Source organism: Lonchura striata, chromosome 1 (genome assembly GCF_050655825.1).
Source record: "Lonchura striata isolate lonStrDom1 chromosome 1, ASM5065582v1, whole genome shotgun sequence".
NCBI classification, from domain to species: Eukaryota; Metazoa; Chordata; class Aves; order Passeriformes; family Estrildidae; genus Lonchura; species Lonchura striata.
This window is the reverse complement of record NC_140703.1, coordinates 98,949,372-98,976,881: the sequence shown is the minus strand read 5'-3', so window position 1 is coordinate 98,976,881 and position 27,510 is coordinate 98,949,372. Positions and strand designations below refer to the sequence as shown.

General features: G+C 40.2%; 2 protein-coding genes across 15 annotated transcripts in view; both read right to left on the bottom strand.

The window, feature by feature from the left end:
* Window positions 1–566: 566 nt before the first annotated feature.
* Window positions 567–19,544, bottom strand: CLDN34 (claudin 34). Of its 2 annotated transcripts, XM_085584337.1 has the most exons (3): window positions 9,535–19,544; window positions 3,085–3,215; window positions 567–1,645 (listed from the first exon to the last, which is right to left on the bottom strand). In XM_085584337.1, exon 3 carries the CDS (start codon window positions 1,585–1,587, stop codon window positions 943–945), a length of 645 nt encoding a protein of 214 aa, XP_085440463.1. In that variant the 5' UTR covers window positions 1,588–1,645; window positions 3,085–3,215; window positions 9,535–19,544; the 3' UTR covers window positions 567–942. The 2 variants fall into 2 exon arrangements, with proteins under 2 accessions (XP_085440463.1, XP_031362250.3); XM_031506390.3 differs by lacking the exon at window positions 3,085–3,215.
* A 135-nt stretch (window positions 19,545–19,679) lies between these two features.
* SHROOM2 (shroom family member 2) overlaps window positions 19,680–27,510 on the bottom strand; it is a 117,277-nt gene continuing 109,446 nt past the window's right edge. For all 13 annotated transcript variants that reach the window (XM_085584271.1, XM_085584201.1, XM_085584206.1 and 10 more), the window contains 2 exons: window positions 26,545–26,817; window positions 19,680–22,501 (listed from right to left, as the gene is read on the bottom strand). In XM_085584271.1, coding sequence (XP_085440397.1) covers window positions 22,235–22,501; window positions 26,545–26,817 — 540 coding nt within the window. In that variant the 3' untranslated portion in view covers window positions 19,680–22,234. The remainder of the gene's footprint in view (window positions 22,502–26,544; window positions 26,818–27,510) is intronic.

The window sequence follows — 27,510 nt, the reverse complement described above, 5'->3', positions numbered from 1 at the left end:
AGGTTGTCAGGGAGCACATAATCTCCCAGCCATTCTAACACCTTGGAGAAAGGCAGTCTTTGTCTCTACATTGATTATAAACAGAACCTGAAGTGACCGGTTTGGATACAGATTTCTACATCAGATGAATCATACCCTGAAAGGTGCACTGAGTACTCCTGGTTACTGAGAGCACTGATTTTGACATTAATTTTGTAATAACTTGTACAAGTTATTTCCGTCTGTTGCAATACATTTGGATTCAGTGAAGTGTCAGATGAAGAAGCAAACACTTGCAGACTTTTTGGCTCTGCCTCAGTTAGGAACTAAAGAGCGCACCTTCCCCACAGGCAAACATGTTGCAATATAAAATGCAAATAGCTTGAAAGAAAAACAGAAGCAATAAAGGAATGGCTCTTTATGTGCCCTAGAGGAAGAGGAGAAACTGGCAAGACATTTATAAGACAATTCAGGGAAGAGTAATTTGACACAATCATGATGACAATCATATTATTGGTTTTAAAAGCCTTGACTTGTCACAAAACATACTTTGTTACAGATGTAACTAAATAAACAACAAAAGAACTTAGTACTGACAAAGAAAGAAATTCACATTTAATACATGTTACTTCACATTTTTCTTACAGGACAGTTAATTCAAAGTCAGCTCTTTGAGCATGGTAAATATTTTATACCAAAAAAAAAAATAATGTTTGTATATACAAAAGAGGACAGCTGGCAAAATTTAATCACATTTGCTGCTCAACAGCAGTTATCTCAATGACAAACCTCTGCTAATAGGTGACTAAGATGGTGACTCAACTGGTTCATATAAGAAAATAGTGTGGCTACTATAAAATAAAATTATATTCTGCAGTTCCTTAACTTTGCAACCACTCATGCTGCTGACCTTATCTCTTAACTATGCTCTTGTTCTGAAATAGCATGGGAGGATTTGTCCTGTCAGGATTTTGTGATAGTGGTTGTGGTCATGGGAAATCTGTATGAGAGAGAAAATGTCCCACTCAGCAACAGGAAGATGACAGCCACAATCCCAACAGGAATGGCAGCACCAGCTTCCTGTGCCACTGGACTGGAGGGCATGTAGTAAGAAGGAGGAAAAGCTATGCTCTGGTTGTGAGTTACAGAATAGAAATTCCAGCTCACGGGAATCAGGACACACACACCAGCAAATATGTAGAAGAAGCCACCCACCAGGAAGAACGGGGCAATGAGGGTTTTGTGAGTGACTCCCATATACACATTTCTCAGAGCAAATATTGTAGCAGCCAGTCCCAGCAAGCCCACGAACATGGCGATCAACAGGAGACCCTGAGCAGCATAAATTTCATGGGGGATGAAGGAGTCATAGCCACTGAATTTATGGCAAAACTGTTCTCTATAGCCAGGTGAGACGTAAAGGTAGCTGATGAAGCAGACTTTCCAAATCCCAACCCAGGCAATGCCAGAGGAGATGACAGTGGTGTTGTCCACATACCACACTCTCCATTCCACAATTCCCATTGAAATGGTGCACAGGATCCAGCCTATCATGCCCAGAACAAAGGCAGCAAGCTGGAGGTGTGAGGTGCTGACCAGGGACTTCATCCTTTGGAGCTCTCCTGCTCTGTCACAGACAGAGTTGCCATGCAAAGAGAGAGAGACACTGCAAAGAAACAAAAAATAAAGTGCCAAAGGCAATTATTATTTGGGTGAATAGGTGAACGTGTCAGTGAAAAAGAGAATGTGTGTGTAGAGGGAAGATGGCAGTCATCGTCCTCCAACTTTAATGAACTGTTGAAATTTAATATCCATGGACAAGTAATATACAGATTTTAATTCCGTATATATGATGGTATCACACAGAGGAGAAAGAGTCTCTGATTAGCTCCCCTAAAGATCTCCTTTTCACATTCACAAAAGGAAAATTGATGGGTTTTTTCCAAGTTAATGTCTTCTTTGTTAATTAAGCATTATGTTCAAAGATTGTTTAACACATTACACATAATCAGGAGGCCTAGAGTTACTGGCTAGAAGGAACAAAATCTGAGAAAATCCTCAGGTTCCTGACTGTTGCAAGAGATCCTACAGAGCAGAATCCGTGCTCCTTTCTCCCATCTGCTGTGGCTTTGATGCTGAAGCCCAGTCTGTGCAGGCTTCAGCTTTTGTGCTGCCTTTACTGAGAGCTGCTGGGACCACTGTCAGACAGACAGTGTCAGACAGGGACCATAGTTCAGAGGCATGAGCAAATGCAGACCACAAAGCCTAACAACAACCACTGAACCACTGAATGGTCCAACTTTGACCATTGTCAGATTAATTAGCCATTAATGCATTAGTAGAAACATTTGAATTAACCAGAAATGTAACACTGTGCAGAGGCTGGAACCTGGATATGCTGCCATTGCTTTCCCACCCTCAAACTTTACCCAAGTTTTTTTTTTTTTTGCTGCTTTACCTTTGCAAATCCCACTTATTTATAAATTTCCCATTTTTCCCAGTTTGAATAATCCTAAAACTGTGCTGGAAAGTATTTTAGTCATTTCAATTTAAGATTTGTTTGCTGACTGTACATTCAGAGTGCCAATTATGTTTTACTGTATTAAAATATATATATATATATATATATATATATATATATATATATATATAAACAAATCAACACTTAATTTTCCATGTCTTTTGTACCATTTTTTGAATACTTATAGGAATGACCTGTGACCAGTGAAGATGTGGCCTAGAATTTACCTGAGGCCACACCTTTCAGGTAAATCTGTAAGGTTCTAGAGGTCTGTATATTTAATAAGTTTTCTAAAATACTTTTTCTACTGCTCCTATTTAATTCAAGACTGGAGAAATACTGTACCAAGTTGACTCTAATAAGATATGTCTGCCACCATGTTTTGTGTGCTAAAAATTAAACATTAAAGACTAAAGCAACAATTTTTCTATTTACTGATCTTAAGGTAACCAGATTCAGTCGGCAATACAATCTAGTTGCAAAAATCCACCTGTGGAAGTCTTAAAAAAGAAATATCTTCATAACAATATGGCCTTAAGAAGATAGTGTCCCTCTTCTCATACCAGTGCCCACTACATACTTACTTCAGTCCTGAAGATGATGCCAGCCACGAGAAGAAGAGACAGAGTGATTTTTGATGGCAGACAAACACAGCAAGATCTGCAGTTTTATCATTTTGGCCTCCCAGTTCATCTATGTATCTCCAATAGATTTCCTGTGGGATATATTAATCTCCATTGTTGCAAGCGTACATTTAATCCTCTCCAGCATGGAGAAAATTTCTCCAGAAGAGTCTCTTTTATGTTTATCTACTTAAACTGAAACCGATTTATAAACACTTCCTCAGTTTGCTGTGTTGTTTACAAAGTGATTATAAATCCCCCTTTCTAATTAACTGTTTTTACCAGGCATGGAGCACAGTAGCCCTTCTTTCTGTCCCACTTCCTCAAAACAGCATATTTTCTGTTCCTATCCAGTGGTGGGAAGGTGCTGGACAGGAAAGAGGATGAGCAGAGGAGTCCTGTGCTGACTCCACTTGGTTTCTCTTGGAATCAGTGGAGCACAGAGCAGCCAAACCTGAACCACATGAAGATTCCGTTTTGTGTAGAGCCCATATATCTGTCACACTTCTTGTGTACATCATAAACATTCATTTAAACAACTTGCTGATACCAAAGTCATAAAAGATATGTCAGTAGGTGAATCCTTATCATCAACAGCTTTTCCAAGTATATTATCAGCATATAACTTCATTGATTGAATGTACCCAACTGTCTGCTCGCAGAAGTAAATGAGAATAAATGTGATTCCAAGCCCACTGTCAAACCTGAATGTGCTGAGATACTTAGAATCGTGCCCACTTTAATTATAAATTTAAAAATTAAGGAAAGATATTTTTCCCTTTAAGATTCTCAAGAAAACACGGAACAAGCAAACACACAGGATGAAAGATTTTATGGCTTATACAAAAGTTCTGAGAACACTGGAGGATAACCAGGTAACAAAGATGGGCTTTAGATGAGTTATCAGGTGTCTAGACACATAAAAAGTTGCTTATGTAGGAAATGATTCATTTTGGCTCATTTCTCCACATCCTGCCCACTGGAGCATATTTGATCTAGCCTAATATCACTGACTTAGGTTCAAAATAAGTACTTTTGAAATCGATGATGCAATTAAATTACAGTTCTCATACTTTTCTACTTTGGAAAATCAAACAGAAGCCCATACTTAATGACCTCCTGGTACTGAGACTCAGCATGAAAATAAGGAACAAACTAGCAAGGTAAAATAGTTACAGGATTTTTCTTGGCATAAGAAAACATGTCAAAATATTTTAAAAAAAGTTCTAGGTCCCGATTGCAGTCTCTATCACTATTATATTAATAATATTAATAAACACACTATAGGTTTTGCTGACATCATGAAAAGCAAGAGGTATGTATCACTTGCCAGGAGCATTGATGTTAAAGGAAGCCTTTGGGCAAAGGTACATTGATTTTTCAGAACTACAGTGGCAAGTATTAAAAACAAAACAAAACAAAACAAAACAACCAAACAAAAAACCCCAAAAACAAACCAAGACATTTCTCTTGCAGATGCCAAATAAAACTGGGAGCGAGCTGCAGAGGGCGTCGTCCTCCAGGATTTCAGCCATTGCAGCGACTGCGAGGGAAGGAGGGAGGGAGGGAAGGGAGGTCAGAGCAGGCTGGGGTTTACACAGTGCCTGGGTCAGGCCTTTGTCAGCTTTTCCCTCGGCTGGACCTTAGGGGTGACCTTCCACAAGTCCCCATCCACAGGAGATGGGTGATGCAGGTGCTGAATGTGGCTTAAACACCAGCAGTGCCATGCCTGTAGATTTCAAGAATAGAAGCATCCTTTTCAGAAAGGAACAATTTGATCTGTCACCAACTTGTCATCCACAGGGAAAAACAAAACAAAACAAAACAAAACAAAACAAAACAAAACAAAAACAAAACAAAAACTTTTTTTTTTTTTTTTTAATTAAATTAAAACTTCTGGTCTCTGTGCAAATGCCCTTTTCAGCCTTCTGGGAGAAAAATGTGAAAGCTCAGTCCCTGCATGTTTGAGCTACATTGAATAAAATACAATTCAAAGCTCAGTTCATGTAGCAGGCTGTACTAACAAAAACAGCACTGGCCAGTTTCATGCTTTAGTAATTACATAAATATTTTGAATTAATTTAATTAGTGTAGTAAGGTTACCTGTATGGTCTGAATAATACAATGGTGTAACACAGTCACTAGATGAAATGTCCTAAGGCAAATGAACTCATATTCAGTCAACCACAGGAGATCTGAGTAATTAGGTGGTGTCACTGGCATGTGGTTCTTGATTCAGGAGCTCACTCAGAGCTGCAGATTTCAGCATCCCAACTTTGCAGACCAGCTGCTTCATGGGATGGAGTCAGCCTACAAAGGCAGTCTGGCCAGCAGGAGCAAGCTAGGTGGATGTGGTGTCTATATCAGTGAATGAAAAGCATGACTGAAAACCATTCTCACCAAAAGAAGCGAGAAGTTGTTTTGAGAGGTGGCCACAGTACCATCTTTCAGTATCCCATTATTTCATCTCCATTTTCAATTAAAATCTACTCAGTTCAATCCAACAGCACCCCAGCAGCTTTTGGGGATAGTCTTTGGAAAGTCTGGAAACAGTAGCTAAAAACCAGAGACCTGCTTCTACAGGCTTCTCACCTAACAGACACTTTCTCTCTAAATATATATTTAATTTCCTTCATTTGGAAGGGCTTTCCTTCAGAGATATGTTTTTAACTAAATACCCTAGTAAAGTAAAAGCAAGACAGAATCATATAATCATAGGATGGTTTGGGCTGGAAGAAGTCTTAAAGATACCTTGTTCCAATCCCCTGGCCATGGGCAATGGCACTTCTGGCAAGACCAGGTTGCTCAGAGCTCACTCCAACCTGGCCCTGAATGCTTCAAGGTCTGGGGAGTCTGCAGCTTCTCTGGGCAACCTGTTCCAGTGCCTCACCCCCCTCACAGTAAATAATTTATTCCAAATATCTAATATAATCCCACTGTCTTTCAGTGGAAGCCATTCCTCCTTGTTCTATCACAGCTCCTGATGAAGAGTCCTCTCCAGCTTTCCTGTGGGCCCCTTTCAGATTCTGGAAGGCTGCTAGGAGGTCCTCACACAAGTTCCTCTTCTCCATGCTGAACAGCCCCAACTTTCTCAGCCTGTTTTCACAGGAGGGTGCATATTAAATGTAAATTTACTTTCTATGCAAATTTGCACAGAGAAGACAGAAGTTACTAGTAAAAGGTGATGCATGTCAGTGTATTCATCCAAAAGTAGAACCTTGAAGAATCCTTTTATATTTATGGCTGATTTTACTTAAGCGTTGCACAGTAACTAGCTCTTTTTCTTTATGGAAAGTATGTTGAGCCATTGCACATGGACTTGAGGGACAGAATGAGGCATGAGTTTCCAACTCTTAGTTTCAAGAAATGGAGAGGATGCCTGAGAAAGCCATGTTGACTTTCCTACAGCTGCAAGCTTGCTTCTAGGAGAAAAAAAATGAAAGCAAGCTGCTCGCACAACTGCAACATAGAAGTGGGTTACCTTTAAAATGACTAAAATGAAATGTTGCAGTTGAATAGCGCAGTTCTTTGTGGCCACATCCCCACCTCCTGATATTCTCAGCAGCAGGAAAAAACAGAAATTGGGCTATCTTGTAATTTTGTCAACACTTATTTTTCTTCCAGTAATTGTTAGTAGCAAAAGGCTGGGGCTATGATATAGATTCTGAGGGAGGAGAAACCTCATTTACACCAAATGCATTTCACTTCTGTGTCTTCCAAGGTGTTTTAATTACCTGCAGTAGTCTATATACATTGGTTGGGTTTCAGATCTGCTTTCTAAAACTCACCCTTCCTGAAACAGAGACTTAAAAAGACCTGCAAGTAAATGCAAGAGCAAAAAAAAACTATCAGACTCTCTTAATTAATGCATTTAAATATAATGGGGCCTTTCAGGTTACTGGGTCTCAGGCTCCCTCCTGGGGGGATGAAGACCTGTGCCAGGGACAATTGTCCAGACTGTAGGGTGGCATAAGAAAGTGTCCCCAACCATACAATCACCTGCAAGACTTGTCTTTAAATTCATCATTGCATGGGTTGAGTGCAAGAGGACTGCAGCTTTCAGAGGCATTGAAGGGATTTTGCTATTTAGGAGAGGACCTTTGGTTGTATGATGAGTAATACATTCCTCAGCAGCAGCACCCCCTCTGCAGTATCTCTTACCCCTATGGGACTTCAGGCAGAGCTGGACAGGCCAGTCATCAACACCTGGCACATAAGATCTCAAACACTGAAAATGCACAGAAATGTTAGGTAGAGTTGGGTCTCGTCATAGAAATTTGTGGAAGTTTTATACAAATTGCATGATCCTTGATATGATATTCAAAGACTGTATTAATGCCTTAGGATCCTTGAGTTTGGATGTGCCTAGAAGAGAGCTTCAGAAAGGTTTTTTATCCTTCTGCCATCACTGTTTCAGCACAGCTCTGGCTGAAGGAAAGCTTTGTCTAAGGCCATCATTCACTTGCTGTTGTCCAGGCCACAAGAGTTGCCACCACTGGCTGATAAATCAGTCTATTCCTACCTTCTTCAATAGACATTTCAAACAGTCAGTGTGACAGTTCTTTTGTTCCTATTTTCCTAGAAATGAAATTAGCTGCCTTTATGACCCATCCCTTGAATACATCTCCCTGACACTCATGAAGTCTTGAGCTCTGATATCTCATGTTTAGATTTTAGCTGTCTCTAACATACTTATTTTCGGTTTAAAAAGGAAAACTAATGGGGCCTAGAGTCTTAGAAGTCATTGTAGGGTATCTCCAGATTTGTAGGGTATGTCCAGATTTAACATACCTTATGTCCCCTGTCCCTCCAAATGTCAATGTCCAATGTTATAAATTCTGCTGCTTCCATTTTCTTCACTGTGTTTCAAAACAAGCAAACCAAAGCAATCTTCATTTCTCTTCCATCAAATAAAAATACATTGAAACTTAGCCGTGTAAAAGTCTTTGCTTATTTCAGGTAAATGTTTTGATTTGCTTTGACAATAGGAGGAAATGAAACCGATAATTTCTATATATTCTCACTGCTTTTCACACTCTAATTTACTTTTCTGTGTCTGAGCCCATCTTACCTCTTGTTACACAAGGAAACATTACAGGCTGGTAGGCAGTGAGAGGGATGTGGGATTGACCCAGGACCCAGATGACCCCGTGTTATCAGAGTTGTTACAGATTGTTTTGCCTCTGTCTTGAAGGGAGCTCCATTTAGAGCCAGAGTGGAACAGTCTAGAGATATTCCAGGAATGACAGCCCCTGAAAAATTAAGGCAGATAACCTGGCTGTGTTGAGATGGGATCCTCTCAGAAAGCAGAGGGAGCCCAAAAGCTTGCCTACTCTGGGTGTCTGGCACAGAGAGAACATAAGGGTTCAGTGGTGTAAATAAGGCAAGCACATCTTGGTCCCAGAGAACTCACACATGACTGGAAGATGAGGCACTCAACACACACTTGGGGCATGGGGAGATGTCATCCAAGAGCAGACATCTCCCAGCCAAAAGGACAGGAACAAATGCTTCCTGGAGCTGCAGGAGAAATTAAGAACTCCTGAGGTGACTTCAGTATCAGCCTGGAAGTGCTGCACAGGCACTTGGCTGGAGGCAGGAGCATTTCCTGCGCCAAGAGCACGTGAGGAAGCACCTGCTAAAGGGACAGCAGGGGAGCACAAAAGCTGCACACAGCAACTGCACACAGCAACTGCACACAGCAACCTGCTGGCTAGGTTTCCTTCATAGATGGGGGAAGTGGGTGCAAGGAGAGCCTTCTAAATGGATAGCAGACTATAGTTGCTTCCTAGTAAATGATAGCAGAACTAAAATAAAATAAGCTAAAAAACATTCCAACAGAAGAGCAATGTCTGAGTCTCCCTGTCTGAACTCGCTTGCCTGCCAAAAACCTAGGAATTTTACTGCAGCTTATAACCAGCTTAAAGAGAGAGTTCATTATAAACTCTTCTTATATAAAATAAGTATATAATTATTTTTTATAGCCCATGTAAGCAGAAATTCATTTATTTCCATTTATTTCATGTTTTAGGTAAATATTTTTGCTTTAGATGATGCCAGGCATCACACGCATTTGTAAATTAACATTCAAATCCTGCTCTTGAAAAGTATTATAGTTTAGATGCAGCTTTATTGGACTATACTGAACATGATATAGTCTACTAACCAAATTTTTTGTTTAATGTAAGTCTTGCAGCAGAAAGGGAATTAAAAAATACCCAACAGTATAGTAATTACAAAGGTGTCTTCTTATCAATATCTCTATGATTTAATACTTGAAAACTTAATTCTTCAATTCCCAGTTGGGAAAGCATTCTTAATAGAAAACAAATAAATGCTTAAATCTCTCCCCATCTGTTCTCTATCAGCACTTCATAAAATAAGTAATATTAAAAAAAAGGGGGGACTTACTTCTCTGAGAGTTGCCTAAGACTTTGAAGCAGTGTCAGCTGGATGAAGCAAGTTCCAAAAGGGAGGTGGACAAACATGCCCATGTGAATTGTCCAACTTGTTACGCTACCAAATAGGTACCTCACAGTTCCTTGTCACTCTCCCACTAAGTCAACAAAGATGTAGGAAGTCAGTTAATCATTAACATATTATAAAAATATGAAAGCTTTACCATAGGCCATTTATTCTAATTGCTTTAAACCCCCAAAGTATATAGATAACTCCCATGGAAATGACAGTTTTCTGTAAGATACCCTTTCAGACAATCTACCTTTTTGATTGTGTGATTTTTCAGCTTGAGACCACCATGATGCCCCAGTCTGACAGCCCAAAAGACACAGAATGCTCATCTGAAAGACAACAAAGTGATTTCATAATCTTTTCTTTGTCAGATTTTTCTTCCTGTATTTATGCAACTTAAAATAGTGCAGCTCTGCAGTGGGAAGAAATATAAGGGAGAAAGAGGAGTTTTCCTAAGGGGTAAATTCAAGCTGAACTGCCCTCTTGATGAACTCTGATTAGCAGCACCCACACTTTAGTACAAATTGTCCTATGCTTGCTATCTCAGATGCTTAAAAAAAACCACACACATTTTTTAAAATTATGTTATGTTTGCCTTGCTTCATGGTTTTCTCATAAATGTAAACAACGGCTCTTACAAATTGGAAGAATGTTCTTAACTCCATTCTAGTTTCTCCTCTTTGAACCCTATTCTAAACCCTGATAAATTCCAAGTGAGGCACTGGCTCAGCTGGTTACAGAACAGTGCTAACAACACTGTGTGTTCAATCTCTGTATGGGCCATTCCCTTAAGAGCTGGACTTGATGATCCTTGTGGGTTCCTTCTAACTCAGAATATTCTGTGATTCTGTGACATTTCAAAGCTTGGTCTCAAAAGACAAGTAAGTTTATTTCATAGAAATACCCTGAAATAGGGAGGCCTTATTGAAAAATTCTTCTCATTGTAACATGCACAATGGCTGGTTCATTGCTATCATAAAGAAGGCTGGAAAATGTCATTAATTCATATCCTCCTGTTTTCTGCATCACCTTTAATCCTCTCCTGCTGTATTTTCCAGCTGATGCCAGTTCACTGGTTCTTTGGGCAGGTAATTCAGCCTGACAATAGTCTTGTTCTCTCCTGCAGCTCACCAGCCTGGGATCTCCTCTCTGGCTGCTCGCAGCTGGATGGGGTTGGCTTGGTGCACAGGCAACTCAGCTGCTCAGGCTCTGCTCTCGCGTGGCAAGAAGCCCAACACACACACACACACACACACACACACACACACACACACACACAGACACATACAGACACAGACAAAGACACAGACACACAGACACACACACATACAGACACACACACACAGACAGACAAAGACACAGACACACATAGACACACACACACATACACACACACTCAGACACAGACACACACCCCCCCCGCTGGGCTGCTGTCATCTGCCAGACTCCAGGATGGCCTTCTGTCATCCTGACAGGGCTGCTGATTCACAAGGACAGCATCCTTGGGCAGTAGGCAGCTGGCAGATAGATTCCTTTTCTTGCATTTAATAACTATGTGGGACAAAATTTGCAGGCAAAACCATTGCTGATTTTACACATGAAGCTGCTGCACAGCCCTATTTGTCTCACCCTGCAATAGGAGGGGCATCTCATACACTATTCCTAGAAGAACAATTCTCACCAAAATCTGTCTCTGACCTATTTCTTCTCAGTCCCAAAAAAACAAGGCAAATAAAAACCAACATGACAACAAAACCAAATCCACTGTGATGTTTAAGAGATCAAATTGTACTGAAAAATAATGAGGTCAATATATTTGTCAGCCACCATCGCTGCAGCGAAGTTTAATTCAACTGGAAATCTACAGTTCTCAATCTGCAATAACAACCAGCAGCATAACCATCATTACATTGGTGAGAAATACAATACACAAAAAACAGAATGGAAGAAGATAGGAAGCAAATGACAGTATTAAGTGTTTTTTCCTTCTCAGTGTATGATTATGAGTTCTATAAACATATTCTTTCTTAGTGTAAGAGTGACAAATTATTAGGAAGCAGATAGAAATTAACTAAGTTTCTGACTACCTTATTTAAAGGAACACATTTTAAATCTAAGACTTTATCGTTCCTTGAATGCCATTGGTTAATACTTTTTGAGGCAGAAAGCATTTGCTTTCTTCCTCCATGGCCTGCACCCAAAGTACATTGAAATCAGTGGAAATAGTTCTGCTGACTTCAAAGACCTTTAGATCAAGCCCAGTCCCTTCTGAGGTTTACAATTTCATCGTTAAATACCACAGAACAGGAAATATTTGTTTCAAGTAATTTTTCCTTTTATTTGCTACACATTGAGAACCAGACTGAAAGCAGCACGCTGTGCAAGGTACACTGCCCAGCGAGTGGCACCACGCAGGCAGCTGAGAGAGCCCCTAAACAGCTGGGAGGCTCAGGTGCAAGTACTGTCTCACTTTTTGTTTCTGAGACAAAGGCTGCTTCTTCCAGGAAGCACAGCAGCCTCCCTGCAGCAGCTTGCCACCCTGTGATCAGTGAACTGGGCATTAGGATTGTGCATCCTCACTCTTGGTTGCTCCCTGCTTGTCCTCAACAGATCATCAGACCAGCAATTCTCCAAATCCAACACTGAACCTAAATGTGGGCCTCTACAACCACTGTTGGAGTCTAAGAAAAGTATTTCCATAAACAACTTTCCTAACTGTTTACCTTTTGCCAAACCAAGTTGTCCTTTAAAACTCAGGAAATTCAGAGATGAGACAAACACCTCTCCCAAACTCAACACATCTCTCATCATTAAGTGCTCCACAGCCCAGCAGCAGCTGACCTTCTGCCTGTTTTGCCCAGGCCTCTTCAAACATAGATTACAAATACTTGTCAACAGCTGCCTCTGAAGAGGCAACTCACTGACAGCCTCAAGGGACTCCACAGGGAAGCACTACATATTATCAGATACTCAGCTCAATCCCAAATGACACCAACCCCGTCTATAGCTGCCAGCAGGTGCTGCCTATTTTTATAGTTAATCCCATTGGCTGGGAAGTTTTCTGGCTCCAGAGAACTTGCTATAAGGTTTGTTGTGATTATGTCATTGTATTTCGTGTGGCCTTGATTACTCTGTTGTGAAGCTCCAAATAAACATCCACAATGTTCAGTCCCTACTATCCTCTGTGTTAGTTCCACTCATCCAGTGCGAGTGGGATTTAAACACGTTTTAGTCTAAAATGACAGTGAACCTTGACACTATATGAGAGGGATTACATGTTATCCCTCCCAGCAAGAGAAACACTGTTCAATATCCAATTTAGGGAGGCTGTACCTCGCTCATGTCTGAACTTGCTTCCTTTCAATCTTGCACAGCACTAATATCCCTAACAATGGTCACATCCTTTTTAGTGTTTCTTCTATCCAAAATATGTCATAAACCTTTTGTCCAGCATCTACGCTGCTAGTAGTGTCCTCAGAGCCCCTGCTGACACACTAACATCCCTTTATTTTCATCCTTAACTTTCCCTAGATTCCCTTACATCTGAGCCAGAAGACTCACAGAAACTTCCTGTGAAGAATCTGACCCTTTTACTATTGGTCAATTAAAAACCAGAGGGAAGTGGGAACACACAAAACACAGCTGCCCAAGCTACCTCCAGCAAGGGCTGTTTAGACCTTTTCTTCAGAGACCAGCAACTGTAGATCCATTGGAATGGGCTCACTATTAGTTTTTGAAGCAAAATTGAGATTACTATTACAGGCTTGAAAAATTTAGGTGGAATCATTTCACTATGACTATATCTCACAAGGGGCTGATTTAAAACCAATAAAATTTGTCTTTGGCTCAGAAAGAAATTGATGTTTTTTCCCAGAGATGCAGAACACAAAAGCTGGCATGCATGAAATGAAGAGCTGCTAAAATTAGATGCACTCTTGTGGTTTGGGTAGGCTCCTGGTTATTCCCAGATACCCAAAAGTAGGTCATTCCAAGCTTAACAAAGACATTTCCCTCAGATTTGACATTTTAGAGCCAGTTGAAAAGACCACCTGATGGGAGAATGTTATCAACACGTCACACTGGGGTTTCACTCTGCCTTGGCAGTGTTTCTGAGAGCTGCAGTGCTACACCTCCAGGCTTTTGTCACTTCACTGCAGCTGCTTTAGCAGCTTGTTCTTATCAGCTGTTAGAAGTGACAAGGAAATCAAATACCAATGAATTTTCATTAAAGGAAATGAAAGTCAGAGATCAATAGAAACCTTTAGCTGCTAACAGAGCATGGGGGTTTAACAGCTTTACAAAGCAACTCCCTGCATAAATGATGGGGAAGTATTAATGTAGTAATTTAGGAGAACCATATAAATAACTGGTTGCTCATTTGCTGATCATGGCTATGATCTGACATAGGAAATCTTTAGGATCTTTACTGATACCCTAAAAGGGTTTCTGTACCTTTGCCCAAATTCCTGGCTGCTGTAATAGCTAACCAGTGACTGTGATCTTTCATCTGACCAGTACCCTATTTAGATTAATGCAGTAGGAAACAGATAGGAATATTCTGGTGACCCAGAACACAAGTAAAATAGGATACTGCAGAAAGCAAACCAGATTTCTTAGGAAAATCTGAACAGCCACAAGAGGATGCAGGATGCAGCTCTGTAAAGAGCTCCAGACAGGGCAAATTCCTTAAATATCTGAAGGGAAGTTGCTTTTCAACAGTATTTTATTCCAGCATCTCCAGTGCAAAGGCAGGACAGCTCTACTATTTATCCTTGTGCTGGTCTGTCATTTACTTGGGCAGTGGGGGAAGGAAGTGTCACACTGTCCCTGCTTTCCCTCAAAGCCCTACCATAGCCAGCTTACAAGTTACAAGGCAGAGATGAAAGGTCATCAATGCTCCAGCACATGCTGGAGCTTGGGACAGTTTCAAAATGTGGGAACAACCACCTGGAAGGTTCTGATAAGAGGGTAATGCTTATCAGAATGCTACCAGGAGCACTGGTAGAGAACCCCAAATGTAGGAGACAAAACAAAAGCAAACTTAGTTACTAATTGAACCAGTAAAAGGAGAAGGGTTTGTGGCACTTCCCATAGGTGCATGTGTGGAGGGGGACTGTCTGAGCCATGCTGCCTGGAGTGTTCAAGCCAAGGTCTTGCAAATTCCCACCTGTTTTCCGGACTTGTCAGCTCCAAAAGCCATGTTATAATTACTGCTGCTCTTTAAAGACCCCTGTTATAAAACTATAGGCAATCTAAATATTTACCAAAGTAGTCACACCTCGATTCGTGACTGTGTAATGTAAGAACAGCAAACACAAAAGGTGGATTTACAGTGACCATAAAATTTTCATTCCCAGTTTCCTGATTTCCAGAGACTTTATGGCCAACCTTCACATTGCACTTTCCCATCATTCCTGACAACTATACTGCTCTCCTGACACCCTTGAACATTTGCATCTGATTTTTATTTTCATTTCATTTCTGTCTTGTACTTGCTGGGTCCTGACAGGTGCTCAATAGCACACACACAACTTTTAAATCCCAGTTTTGATGAATGAGTGCTCTTTGTTATGACATACTCTACTCTAATAATTTACACGAGTCTCTTCTCTCATTTTCCTGTCCTTTGCATTGGATGTAGCCTGTGGGATTAGACACAGAATTTTAGAAAGTTTATGGAGTTTTCAGCAACATTGCATCACAAGTTACTACTTTTCCTGTGTTTCAGCTTTTTTCCTAGAGCATAGAGCTCATGTGAACTGATCATTCTCTGTGATCCCACACACATTTAGAGAGCTTGGTCTATTCCATGACCTGGCCATGTGATTTCCATAGTTTTCTCCTTGATTAATTGCTTTGCATGTCACCATATGAAATGATAATTTGTTTGAACACACCCACACTACCAATTTTTCTCTATGCAACTTTGCTATACATGTTGCAAACAGTGACCATTATCACTGGGCTTCTGTTGTAATAACCACTTATTGGTTTGGTGGAACTGTCCATTGCAAAAATGCTGGCCTAAATAATTTCACCTTTGCAAAACCAGTGTGTCAATGAAGTTTACTACCTAGGATTTCTGCTTCCTGTTGTGTAAAAATAGGAAGTGGTGGGTTTTTAAAAATTCTTTAATGGGACACATTCTGGTCACACTTCTCCATGGAGTATTTCTGCTTTCAAATTCATTGATGGCCTACCATGAACTATGTAAGAATGTCCTGGGAACAGAAACCCAAGATCCTCTACTCCCTATTGATAGAAAGGATGAATATTTATATATTCAGCTTCTTGCTCTCTAAATTATGCTTTCCTGGCAGAACACAATGATCCAACCTCAAAAGGAACTGGGTATTGGTATATTAGTAATTGGTATATTATATTCTATTGGGTACAGAATTGGTATTCTGCTCTCAACCAGAAGCCTGGTATTAAATTGAGCTCCGAAGAGGTGGCAATTAGGTAAGCAAAACCCCAGAGAACAAGCCAGGTCACCCATTCTGTAAATGTGTGTTGTGCTGTAAACATCCTCATCTCCCAGCTTGTGTGACTTCAGCATCTCAGCATGTCCAGCTAGGTGGACTGTTTAGTGAATTTAGGATGACCTCAGAGAAAGGATGACTTCTTCCTCGAAGGGAGACTTCCTTCTTTGATGCTCCTTAGTGTCAGAGAGCTGTTCCAGTGTCTCCTGAGACTATAAAGGGTTGCCACCAAATACACAGAACATGATGGTCTTATTCTGTGAGAGCTGAGATTCTGAAATTCTGAGTAATTGCCCATAACTTTAATTTTTAAAGATGCTTTAAGGTATTTTTACATTATAGTACCTAAAAAGCCTGCCCTAGCACATGGAGACAGAACACTTTTGCTGTTTCACATACAGAGAAAGAAAAACAGGAAATTCACTGTCCCAAAACACTTTACCACTGATTTAGTTTTTCTTCCTTCAGGGCACTGATCCGTCCAGGCTTTCTTGGCTTTCATTTCCTTATGATATGTATCACCCCATTAGTAAGAGAATGACTGCTCCACCCCTTTCCAGTCAGTGTTGGCCACTTTCGATCATCACAGATTGTTTTCCCATTTTATCTCTGTGTGAGAAAGCTGCTGAAGCTGCAACTCCTGGGAGTGGCAATGAATAGTATTCACAGGACTCATGCCTTTCATATTTAGATACTGAGATAAAAAATCTTATCTTCCTTCTATTGCTTATTATTTAGCCTGCTACTGCTCATTGTATTTATATTTCTCTGAGGCATTTAGCAAAGACACAAGTGTAAGTTATCAGTAATACACACTATGAAGAGCGGATATCTGGGAAGTGAAATGGATGTTGAAATTAAATTATTCTCATCAGGAAGATTTTGTTCATTTCTCTCAGGCTTTTGGACTTCACAGTTCCACCAAAACAATGTTTTGGTACAACTCTTACAAGCAGACATCCATCACCCCGTTTCCAGAATATGTTCTGCATAAGGAGCCCAGCAAATGCTGCTGTCACAAGGAACAGCAGCAAATCAACAACTGTTGGTGACATCGGACCACAGCTTCCTCAGAGCCAGTACTGGCTCCTCTTACAGAAGTTGCTGGGAATAAACAGTTTAGTTAACACAGCTGCAGCTTGGTATGCACTTAAGAAAAGGCTTTCTTTTACTAATTCCATTAAAATATAGGACCATAGACCTAAAATTCTTGACAGTTCTCACGTGGGACATGTAACATGCAGGCTTTTTAAATGCCATTTTGCTGGAGATTTTATGTTACTAAGTAAGTAAATTTGATTATTTTTCTGTATCTTCCACTACATCTTCAGCTTCACAGTCATAAATCCACTTGCCTTAATTAAAATATCTCCTGTGTTAAGACAATCATGAGCAGCAAATTAAAGTATTCCAATAAAAGATGAAATGCATTGGGAATCTGGTTGTTCTCTAGTGGCAAGGTTGCAGGTTAACAAATGACACCTGGAGAGGAGCTACACAGAATTCCTCCTTCTGCTTCACCACAGAAGGGATGCCAGAAATCACCAGATAGTCTTGATATCCCAGCCCTGGCAGCAGCCAGCACAAGTCAGCAGCAAGAGGCAAGAGGTAATGGCAGTTTGTGGATACATTTCTTGTTAACTTTACAGGGAGCAGTTTGTTGCATGGAGGGGACTTGAGAGGAAGGGAGGGCACAGACTCCACTAACACTGACCTGTTTGGCACTAGTGGAAGGCACATCCTAGCCACAAGGCCATGTCCCCCCTGCAAAACTCCGGCTGCCTCCAAGACAGATATCAAAGCATCTAAAAATGAAGCCACTGTGAGGATTTTTAACACCTGAGAAAAAATTTTGCATTTTTTACTAGCCTTATGCTCAGGAAAGGCTCGACTGCTGTGACTGAAATAAAACTCAGTCTAAAATACACAACAGCCCACTGGCCCACAAGGTTACAACCAAGAAAAAGGTGTTTACTGTAGGCTGAAGTGATACTTGCTCTGCTTGTAGGTGTGCTACTGTAGCCTGAGTGAGAATTACCTCCTACTACTGACCTGCACTCAATTTATTTCAATTCAGATTTTCCTCTGGAATGTAGTAAGTTAACCTACCTCAAATGGAACAACTTTATTCATAGCAACATTATAAAAGCAGGAGGTAGAAAGAATGAAACCCAAGATTTCACAGGCGAGTTGCTAATTCTCATGGGTTACCCATCTTACAGTTTATGGATCATTATAATTGGTTTCATGGATCATTATAATTAGTTAAGTTGCAGACTGGAACTGTGGTAAGTAAATGTGATGACCAATTTTCCACTGCTGACAACTGACAATATATAATCCAGTTTAAAGATGTAATTTTTAATTTTCCTAACATTCTGTGGGCACGATTTTCTCAAGTATACAAAAAAAAAACCACCAACAACAATTTATCCTCTAAAAAATCTGCACAACTGAGAAGCCCTTAATTAGAACAGGCCTTTACACTTCTGCAATGAATGACCAGACACCACTAAAACAGGAGTTGCTTTCTACTGCATATCATAAGGGCTTGCTAGAGCTACTGGATTGCCAACAGGTTACTTAAGCTGTAAAAACTGAGACAATTAAGTACACTAAAATTAAGCACAATACCTTAGGAAAGGTATTGTGAAATGGTGACTCATTTGAAATCTGAGGGTCTCAAATACCCCATGAGAGAAAATAAAGAGCTGAATTTCAGTTTAAAGAAAGGCAATTTAAAAAAATGCAAATAGCACACAAAAACTAGACTCTTATTCCTCTGGAGCTGCCATCCTGGATTATACCTAATGTCACAAGAACAGGCACAAACAGGTGGGTCCATCCATGTATAAAGAGAGAGGGAGAAGGGTGAAAAGAAGTTTAGAAAACTCCTACAAATATCCAAGTATTTTTCTTTCCCTATCTCTCTTTTCCCAGATTTTATAAAGACCTTCACAGACAATCACAGACAATTAATTTCCAGGATCAAGCTATGCTTCTGTGATCTGTGGTCACCCCTACTATAAATTTGTGCATACGTGCCAGTGTTTCCCAATAAAGAAGAAGATTCTGCAGTTAATCTGAGAACCCCCATTAAACTGAAGTTTCTGTGGAAGTCTGTTAAGAGTTGGAGAGTTCACAAATTATCTGCTCTTGCAAAAAATCTCACACACCACTGACTTTGGATATTTCTGTATGAAGTATCCATTCTAAACATGGGATGAAGCTGAAACAGTGGAATTCCCCAAGCAGGAAAATCTAAACTGCTCCCCTGGCATGTGCTCTCTAAGTGGTGAGAGACCTCATATATATTTTATAACCTCATAACACATTTTACCTTTCTGCCATCTCATATTCACACTCTTAAAATACTAAATAGACACAAACACGTTTCTGGTCCTTACACTGGGAACTTGAGAATGATTCATTACTCAACACATTAAATAAGCTGTACAACAACAACAAACTACTTCAGACCACAAGATAACTGGCCTGGCCTTGAAAAGCACTATTGATGGGCACCATGAGATGGCCAACACTGCAAATCAGCAAAGCAAAGCAGAAGCTTTTGACATTAACACTGCACACAAAAACTAACTCTACATTGAAATATACAGTTTATTTTCTCAAAGTCAAGCAATACCATTTATCAGTAGGTACATGTTAAGTGTCAGGCAGGAAAACTGTACATTTTCACTCTGGGCTGAAGGATCCAAACAGATGGAGAAGCATTGTGGGAATCTTTCACTATACAAAAAGATCTAGAATTGAGAACAACAAAGGATGAAGAAACAGCCATCCCCAGGATGCCAAAGGCAAAACATTAGCACCAGGTTTTTTTCAAAAAGCAACAGTACAGCTATTTACAGATTTACATATAATATTGGGAGGCCATCATCTTCATGTTTCCAGGGTGAGTGATTTTCAAAAGTTTTGGAAAAGGAAATGAGATATTAGTGTCTACACAACTGTTCTGTGAAAAGGATAATAGATATAGCTTTCACAATATTGCTACCTTTTATTAGAGATCTAAATCAAAGTACTGTATACAAACACATTGTAATTATATTATTCTTCACATTTCACATACACATTTCAGAGTAACCACAATATGTAAAATTTTTAAAATGCCACAGATAAAACAATGCACACTTTTCTCCAAGCTAAGACAAGCATAATTTATTTATGTTTAGTTTTGGGTTGGTTACGGTTAAGGGACAGGTTTAAGGACAAAGGGATCAGTTGTCCTAGGAACATAGCAGCAAATAACTGTGAGATGCCAGAAGACTACATTTCTGCACTAGGAGGGAGAAACTAAGGTCAGCTCTAGGTCTTGTAAAATGGTAGCTCCATTTGACCTCAACTGATGCACATCAACATAATTTCAATTAAAATTTGGTCCAGGTATACAAAGTAGTGCACGATAAGGGTGTGTGGGGGGGGGCAACAGTCCTTTTAATGTTTGCACCTGTTTGTAAAGGAACTGGTTCCAGAGGATTCTTGTTCCCCGGTTCCCCAACTCACAAGCAATTCACTGATCAGTGCCTTTCCAGTTCTCTCCCCACAAAAGAGAGGATTCACGTAAGAAAGACAGAAAAACTCTTGTAAATGCTGCCATACTGCAAGAGTAGTGGGAAGAATTCTTTGCTGTCATTTCAACAGATGACTGTATTATCAACCTGCTTAGCTACAGACTGGCATTCACATCAGCCTTGAACATGGCTTGTGGTTGGGGAACCTATTTGTCTGAGGAGCGATAAATCTTTTCCTTACACAATAGAAATGGCATACACACAAAGTCTTCCCAGACTTTCTTTGCCTGCAAAACTTTATCTTAATGTAGAACTTGACACTTAAGACACTATAGAATTTTACTACCGGTATCTATGCAAGTCAGCATGACCCATTACTGTGCTGCAAACATGAGTTAGCACCTCTTTTTAGAGCTACTGGAAATAATCTAAGTCACTGGCAGTATTAGGAAATCAGATTAGTGATCTGATACTGTGAACTGACATCCTCTCCTTTATCACTGTTCAATGGAAAAAACAAGCAAAAAGCCCCACTTATGTTCACAGTTACAATGCAGTTGCTCCAAGTAATGCACAGTATTTACACGGCAGAATTGCTTCTATTGCATTTGGTAGTCTGAGAAAGAGGAACAAACAGCATTATGTAGGTCAACTTCAGTATAACTTAATTGGCTATATAAAACCATCACAATGTTGAGCAACCAGAAGAAAAACACAACCAGTGTCCTTAACCTACATTTATTTCAATGAAGTGTAGTGGGCTTGAGACAAGAATAAAAACATGCATAAAAAAGCACAAAAAGCAGACGAGCCTTCTAAATAATTTAGATTAAAAATGTTTTTAATAAAATCAGCACAGTACTTCCAGTCTGTTTCTTAAATTAAGTACAACTTGGTAAAGAAAATCACTTGCATTGCATTAAGAGGGTGTACAAATATGTCTTGCAAAATAATTTTTAAAAAATCTTCAGCAAGGTAGGCATTAGGTGATTTGCAAGCTGCTTAAGAAGCATTTAACTAGACTGATTTTAAAGTTGTTTTCTGCAAGGGGAAAGTGCCATCCTATATACAATATTACAAAAAGTGTCTGATGCCACAGGATCAGAGTGACACTGTATTTCAGCCATCTGAATATATTAGCTATAAGATGCTTCCCCTATTTAATGTGTCTTTAAAAAAAACCATGAAAACCCACTAAATTTAGAAGTTCTAAATGTGTGTGCATTTGAGAATTGCTGTAGGGTTTCCCAGCAGACTGTGCAGCATCTGAACATAAAGGAAGTACACAACCTATTCTAAAAACCATTGTTTGCATGCACAGCTACCAGATTTTGAACATACTGAGGAGAAGGGTTGAGTCTCTCCCCTTTTGTGGAGCTTTCTGGAAGTTAAGCAAAGAGAAAAAGCTGTAGAGTCCAGCAATAAAAATGTGTTCTAAAAAATTAAATACATCATTCAAAAAAAATGAAAGCATTATTGCTGTTGTGAGAGCTATTTTTCTCTTGTGAACTTGTTTCTCTACCAGACACTCAAGCAAGCCAAAAGACTCATTTGTATACTTGGAAATGGCCCTATCCCTTCCTTCTTTCCCATTTTTCTGATTGTTGGTTGGACTCAGTGCCCTTATTTGAGCCGCTCAGGTTGGAGGCTGTCAGTCAGACACTTTAGCTGCTCCTCCCCCAGCTTGATCTTGTCCTCAAGCTCTCGCTGCTCAATGATGAGGGCTGACTTCATTTTCACAAAGTGCTCATAGTCTGCTAAGTTCTCCTCGCTCAAGTAGTTCGCCAAAATGTCGAAGACAATGCGCTCTCGACGATCCAGGTTCTCCTTCAATTCCTTTGCATCCTCATGTTGCTGGGTCAGCAGCTTTTGCTTATCTACCAATGTCCGCTTAGGAGAAAAGAAAAACGGTTAAAAATTCACTCGGTTCACTAGGCTGGGACAACAGCTTCAATTCTTAAGTCTGTTTTATCTAGAGAGATGTTCCTGAATATTGAGAAAGGTGGAAAAAGAACATGCCTTAAAATTTAGATTAATAAAATGCATTAAAAAACTGATAAAAAACTATAGAAAATCAATGAAAGATGCACAATTACTTTCTGTTGGCCTCAAAAGCATTATTTCAAAGATTCCTTTACTATTTAATAGTTATAAATAGCTGTATACAATATAGTTGCCTTTGAATAATAGTTCTTCAAATTAAGACTTAACTGTCTTATATCTTCCATACAGCACTGGCACAGCTGTGGTTACAGAACCCAGCAACAGACCAGTTAATGGAGCCATTTGTTCTTATACAGCTCCTGACAATGTGTATTTCACAATTCTGCTGCAGCCACAAGCCTCCACCATGACATGTGAAATCCTGTGGTCTTCAGACATGAGCAAGAGTGAAAGCTGAGGCAAGACAAAAGAAGGGCAAAAGGGAAGCAAAAGAAAGAGGATGGCAGAAGACAGCAGCCTCCCTGCCAAGACCACCTGTCTGCACAGCCAAAGTCCCACCTGAATCACCCAGCTATACTCCTTTGGCAGTACATGGAAAGAACAGGAACACCATCAATCCAACCTATTTCAGATGTCTGCCTACAAGTGATTGCTTTTTTCCAGTGACACAGTATGGCTGGCTTACTCTGACATCAAGAATCCTATACAGATGTCTGAACTTAATTAAAAAGTGTCCCTAAGAGGTACCAATGCATAACTTCTAGCTTGGCTTCAGAGATGAATTTTCTTTGAGAAGCTTTCTTCAAATAAGCCTCAGTCTGTTCTAATAAACGTGTCCATCTTTTTAATTTGCACCTTCTGTTAAATCACACATGCTGTTTAATAAGCCTGAAGGATTTACAGAGAAGTGTTTTTGCAGGATATAAAACAATCTTTTCAAGATGGAAGTATGAGACAAAGGGGGCTACAGATCAGTGAGCTCTAATAAACCTACCTGTCAAAGAGTTGCACGTGCATCCTGTGCTGACTCTTTCTATAGACAGACCAAAGCTCAAGAGTGAAATGTTTTCAGATTTGTGCTCTTAATGTACTTAAAATACACAACCTAGATAAACTCAGGATTCAAGACAGCTATGGAAGACAAGTCAAAAAAATCACACAGTATTAGAAAAAACAGTCTAATTTCCCTTGAGTTTATGCCAGGGGAAAAAAATCCCAAGTTGCAAGCAGAACTATCTGCTGCAAAGAGATGGAACTAAAAGTTCTCCTGAACTCACCAGGACAAGAAGCAGACAGCCTCAATCCCAGAAGTGTGGCTGGACTGCTCCCAGAGCAGCCTTGCAGGTGTGTGCATGCTGAGCAGCAGTTAACTAGCCAGAATCTGATGAATGCAAGAGGGCATGGACGCAAAGCACAAGCAATAAGAATACACTGGCCTTGCTGTGTAAGAGGAAAGGGGTTGGTAGCTCTTCAGATGAAACCCCTTTCAGAAGTTGAACTTGAAATACCTGATAGTGTTCCCTGTGGCAAAAAAAAAATCCACCTATAGCAGAGCATCTGACAATCAAAATATTAACTCAGCAGTCATTATTTGACTGCTTTTATTGAGAAAGTCTGGTAAGCTGTTGCTGGCTCCTAGAAAGTGGAAAGCTATCAAAGCAATGTTTATTAGACAACATCATCTTGGAAAGAAAAATCAATGGTCACTGGGAATATGCTCCCCAACAATGGTAGCAAAATCCTCTGTTTTATTTATATGGTACATTAGTGGTTCACAACATATTATCATCTGACCTACTAAAATACTAAAGAACAACCAAAAAAGCCACAAGCACCAGTCTAAATTCAATACTTCAAGATACATTTCATAGAATCATAAAATGGTTTGGGCTGCAAGGCACCTTAAAGATCATGTAGCTCCAAGCCCTGCTCTTATCAGACCAGATTGCTGAAAGCCCCATCCAACCTGGTCTTGAATATTTCCAGGGAGGAGGGCAGATACCTCCTGAGACCTATTCCAGTGCCTCATCACCCTCAGGAAAGAACCCCTTCCCAGCATCTTATCCAAACCTGTTCTCCTTCACCTACAGGCCATTCTCTCTTGTCCTATCACTACATGCCCTTGTAAAAACTCCCTTTTGTAAGCCCCCTTTAGGTACTGTCAGGCTGCTCCAAGACCTCTCTGGTATTCTTTTCTCCCGGCTGAGCATTCCCAAGTCTCTGCTTGTGCAGTGCTCAGGCCTCTGATTAAGAGTGCCCTTACTCTGGAAGGGTTCCAACAGGCCCATGTCTTTCTTGTGTTTTGTGCCCTAGAGCTGCATGCAGCACTGCAGGTGGGGTCTCACAGGAGCAGAATCCCCTCCCCTGACCTGCTGGCCACGCTGCTTTTGATACAGCCCCGGACACGTTTGGCTTCCTGGGTTGCAAGTGCACATTGCTGGGTCATGTTGAGCTTTTCATCCACCAATACCCACAAGTCTTCCTCTCCAGGGCTCACCTCAGTCCTGATGGACCTCTCCTGATGTTATTACGGCAAGACTGGTGTCAGTGCATGAGAAGATGATTGGGGATTGAAATATATTAGGGATTTGGATTTCTGTCAGTATAAATTTGACATCAGAACACACAGACAATTTCTGACTGTCCTTACTACACCACCTCCTCACCATCTTCCTTTTCCACATCCAGCCAGTAAGCTATTTTTATCATAGATCTCAAACTGTGTTTCCTATGAGCACAAATCATGGTAGCTCCTTCCCCATCACACAACTGCAGCAACACTTAGAAAAGATTCTAATGAGGGATTAAATTTCTCCAAGTGTCAGAAGCTTTGATCTGCCCTTTAATAAGCTGTCAAATACTTTCCTTTCCACCTCAGTCAGAGAGAAGTCTGAACAGCCATTAATCAAGTATGTTTGGGCTCAGCAGCAAAAGCACAGCTTCAGATCAGTCCCAGCACTTACTGGCTCTTAAGTGTGAAATAATGCAACAGGCTAAAGAAACAACATGAAGCCACAGCCTGTGGAAAAAATTCTGTTAGAACACTTAGGTGAACTGTTGGCATTTCAGTCCACAGCTACAAGCCAAAAATCGTACTTCATATTAATTTAACCGTAGAAGCAAAACTCACTCAAAACACACCCCCCCATCAACACTCTCTATTTATTTTAGCCTAAGTTTCACACTATCTACATCTCTCTTTTGGTGCATATATGTATTGCTATCTATCTTCTTCTTAGGTTAGGCCTGATGGCATTTGAAGTTAAAAAAATTGCTGCAAGCAGAGGTGGGATTCAACAGGTTAAGAGCACCCTGAATACTCCTGCTCCTGAAATTTTCGCTTCTATTGGGAGTCCTCCACATCACTACCAGGCTATTCTGCCTAAGTAAAACATGTTTTCTACTGAAAAATAATTTTTGCCACGCCTTCTCCTGTTCCCCCCCTTTCCCCCCCATTCTTTTTAAAGGTTTGTCCTTCTATTGTTTCTTGCTCCTTACTAGATATTGTGGAAGGAAGCTGTATGTCGTAGATGAGAAGCACTTTCTTTTTAACAACCTTATAGATTTGTATCAAGATCCTCACTTAGTATAAAGAAGTTTGCAAGGTTTCTGCATTATAGCACAAACACTGCTTTTCACATCTTGAATTGTTACCATATTTTTGTTAGCCTCCTTTTTATGCTCTTATCAGTGGATTCCCTTTTTCTTTAAACTTTTGCCAATAAGTCTGTTTTTCTAGTATGTTGCACCCCAAACCCACTTTTTCTCAGCAAGCCACTTGTAGTTACAGTATTCCAAGAAAAGAAGGCAAAGAGGAAAGTTTTAAAAAATCTCAAAAAAAAAAAAAAAAAAAAATCTCTCTCTTACAAGATTTATCCGCACACTATCCCTCATGTTGAGCTCTGCAACTTATATAAACAAAACCAGGCAAACTCCCCTATCCCATGAGCTTCCCTAAATGTAGGAATATTATTGTTGGCCCTTCTCACCCGTTCTTCTGGAGAGGTGCTGTCATCCAGGTTATTGAGGGCATTTTCCACCCGGGCCAGACGACCAGACAGGGACAGCAGGAGGTTGACCACTTTGTCAAGGTCGCCAATAAACATCTTGAATTTGTCAAACTCATTTGGTTTGCAGACTTCTTTCACAATGGCCTCTACCTCCTCTCCCAGGATATTGTTTGCTTGGATGTCTTCCAGAAGTGTCTCCCGTGCTTCTCTCAGCACCTGCAACTTCCTACTAATGCTGTCAATAAGTTCTTGCTGTGGAAAATAAAAGAGATAAGAATTTATTAGCACTACTGCATTTTTCCCTGCTTCTGAAAGTAATGTCAGCTAGCACTTTAATACATTTCCAACTTCCATGAAGCTTTGATAACGAGTGCATTACAAACAAATTGTCTGTGTCAAAGGTCTAAACCTCTGCATTCAAAGGTTCAGAACATAGCTGCACAATACTCAGCTTAAGATCTGTGCTAAAGCAAATTACCTTGTGGAAAAATATGAAGGTTTTTCGCCCTACCATGAAGCCTTCCTGATTTTTCTTTGAGCAGCTTTAAAGCTGTTATGAACAGCAGAAAGTACAGCATGTGTCTGTGTCTCTAAATATCAGGTCAAGTCCGTAACACCTTGCTGAAGAGATACACTTAGGAAGATACACAGTACTAGAAAAACAATCCTGTATTTTCCACATGATGCAGTTAAAACTAGGGCACTGTCAAGCTTTCTTCTCCTTTCTGCATAATATTAACATTCCTCCAATAGCAGTCCTTCCACTCTCAGAAAACCTTAGCATTAACAGTGCTTTACAACATTTCTGCAGGGTAGTCATAATCCCTAGAGCACAGGGAGTAAAATCTACTGTGTTGTACAAAGCAGCTCTGTGCAAAGCTGGGCAAAGTGGCTCTGCCAAAGGACCAAAGGAGCATCACTGTCCCAGGCCAGGCAAATACACAG

Excerpts from the sequence above, each read along its gene's own strand:
- CLDN34 (XM_031506390.3), bottom strand. The coding sequence starts at position 9,617 with ATGGGCATGTTTGTCCACCTCCCTTTTGGAACTTGCTTCATCCAGCTG. Across the intron at positions 1,646-9,534 it reads CTTAGGCAACTCTCAGAGAA|TGTCTCTCTCTCTTTGCATG; the intron begins GTAAGTCCCCCC and ends GTTTCTTTGCAG.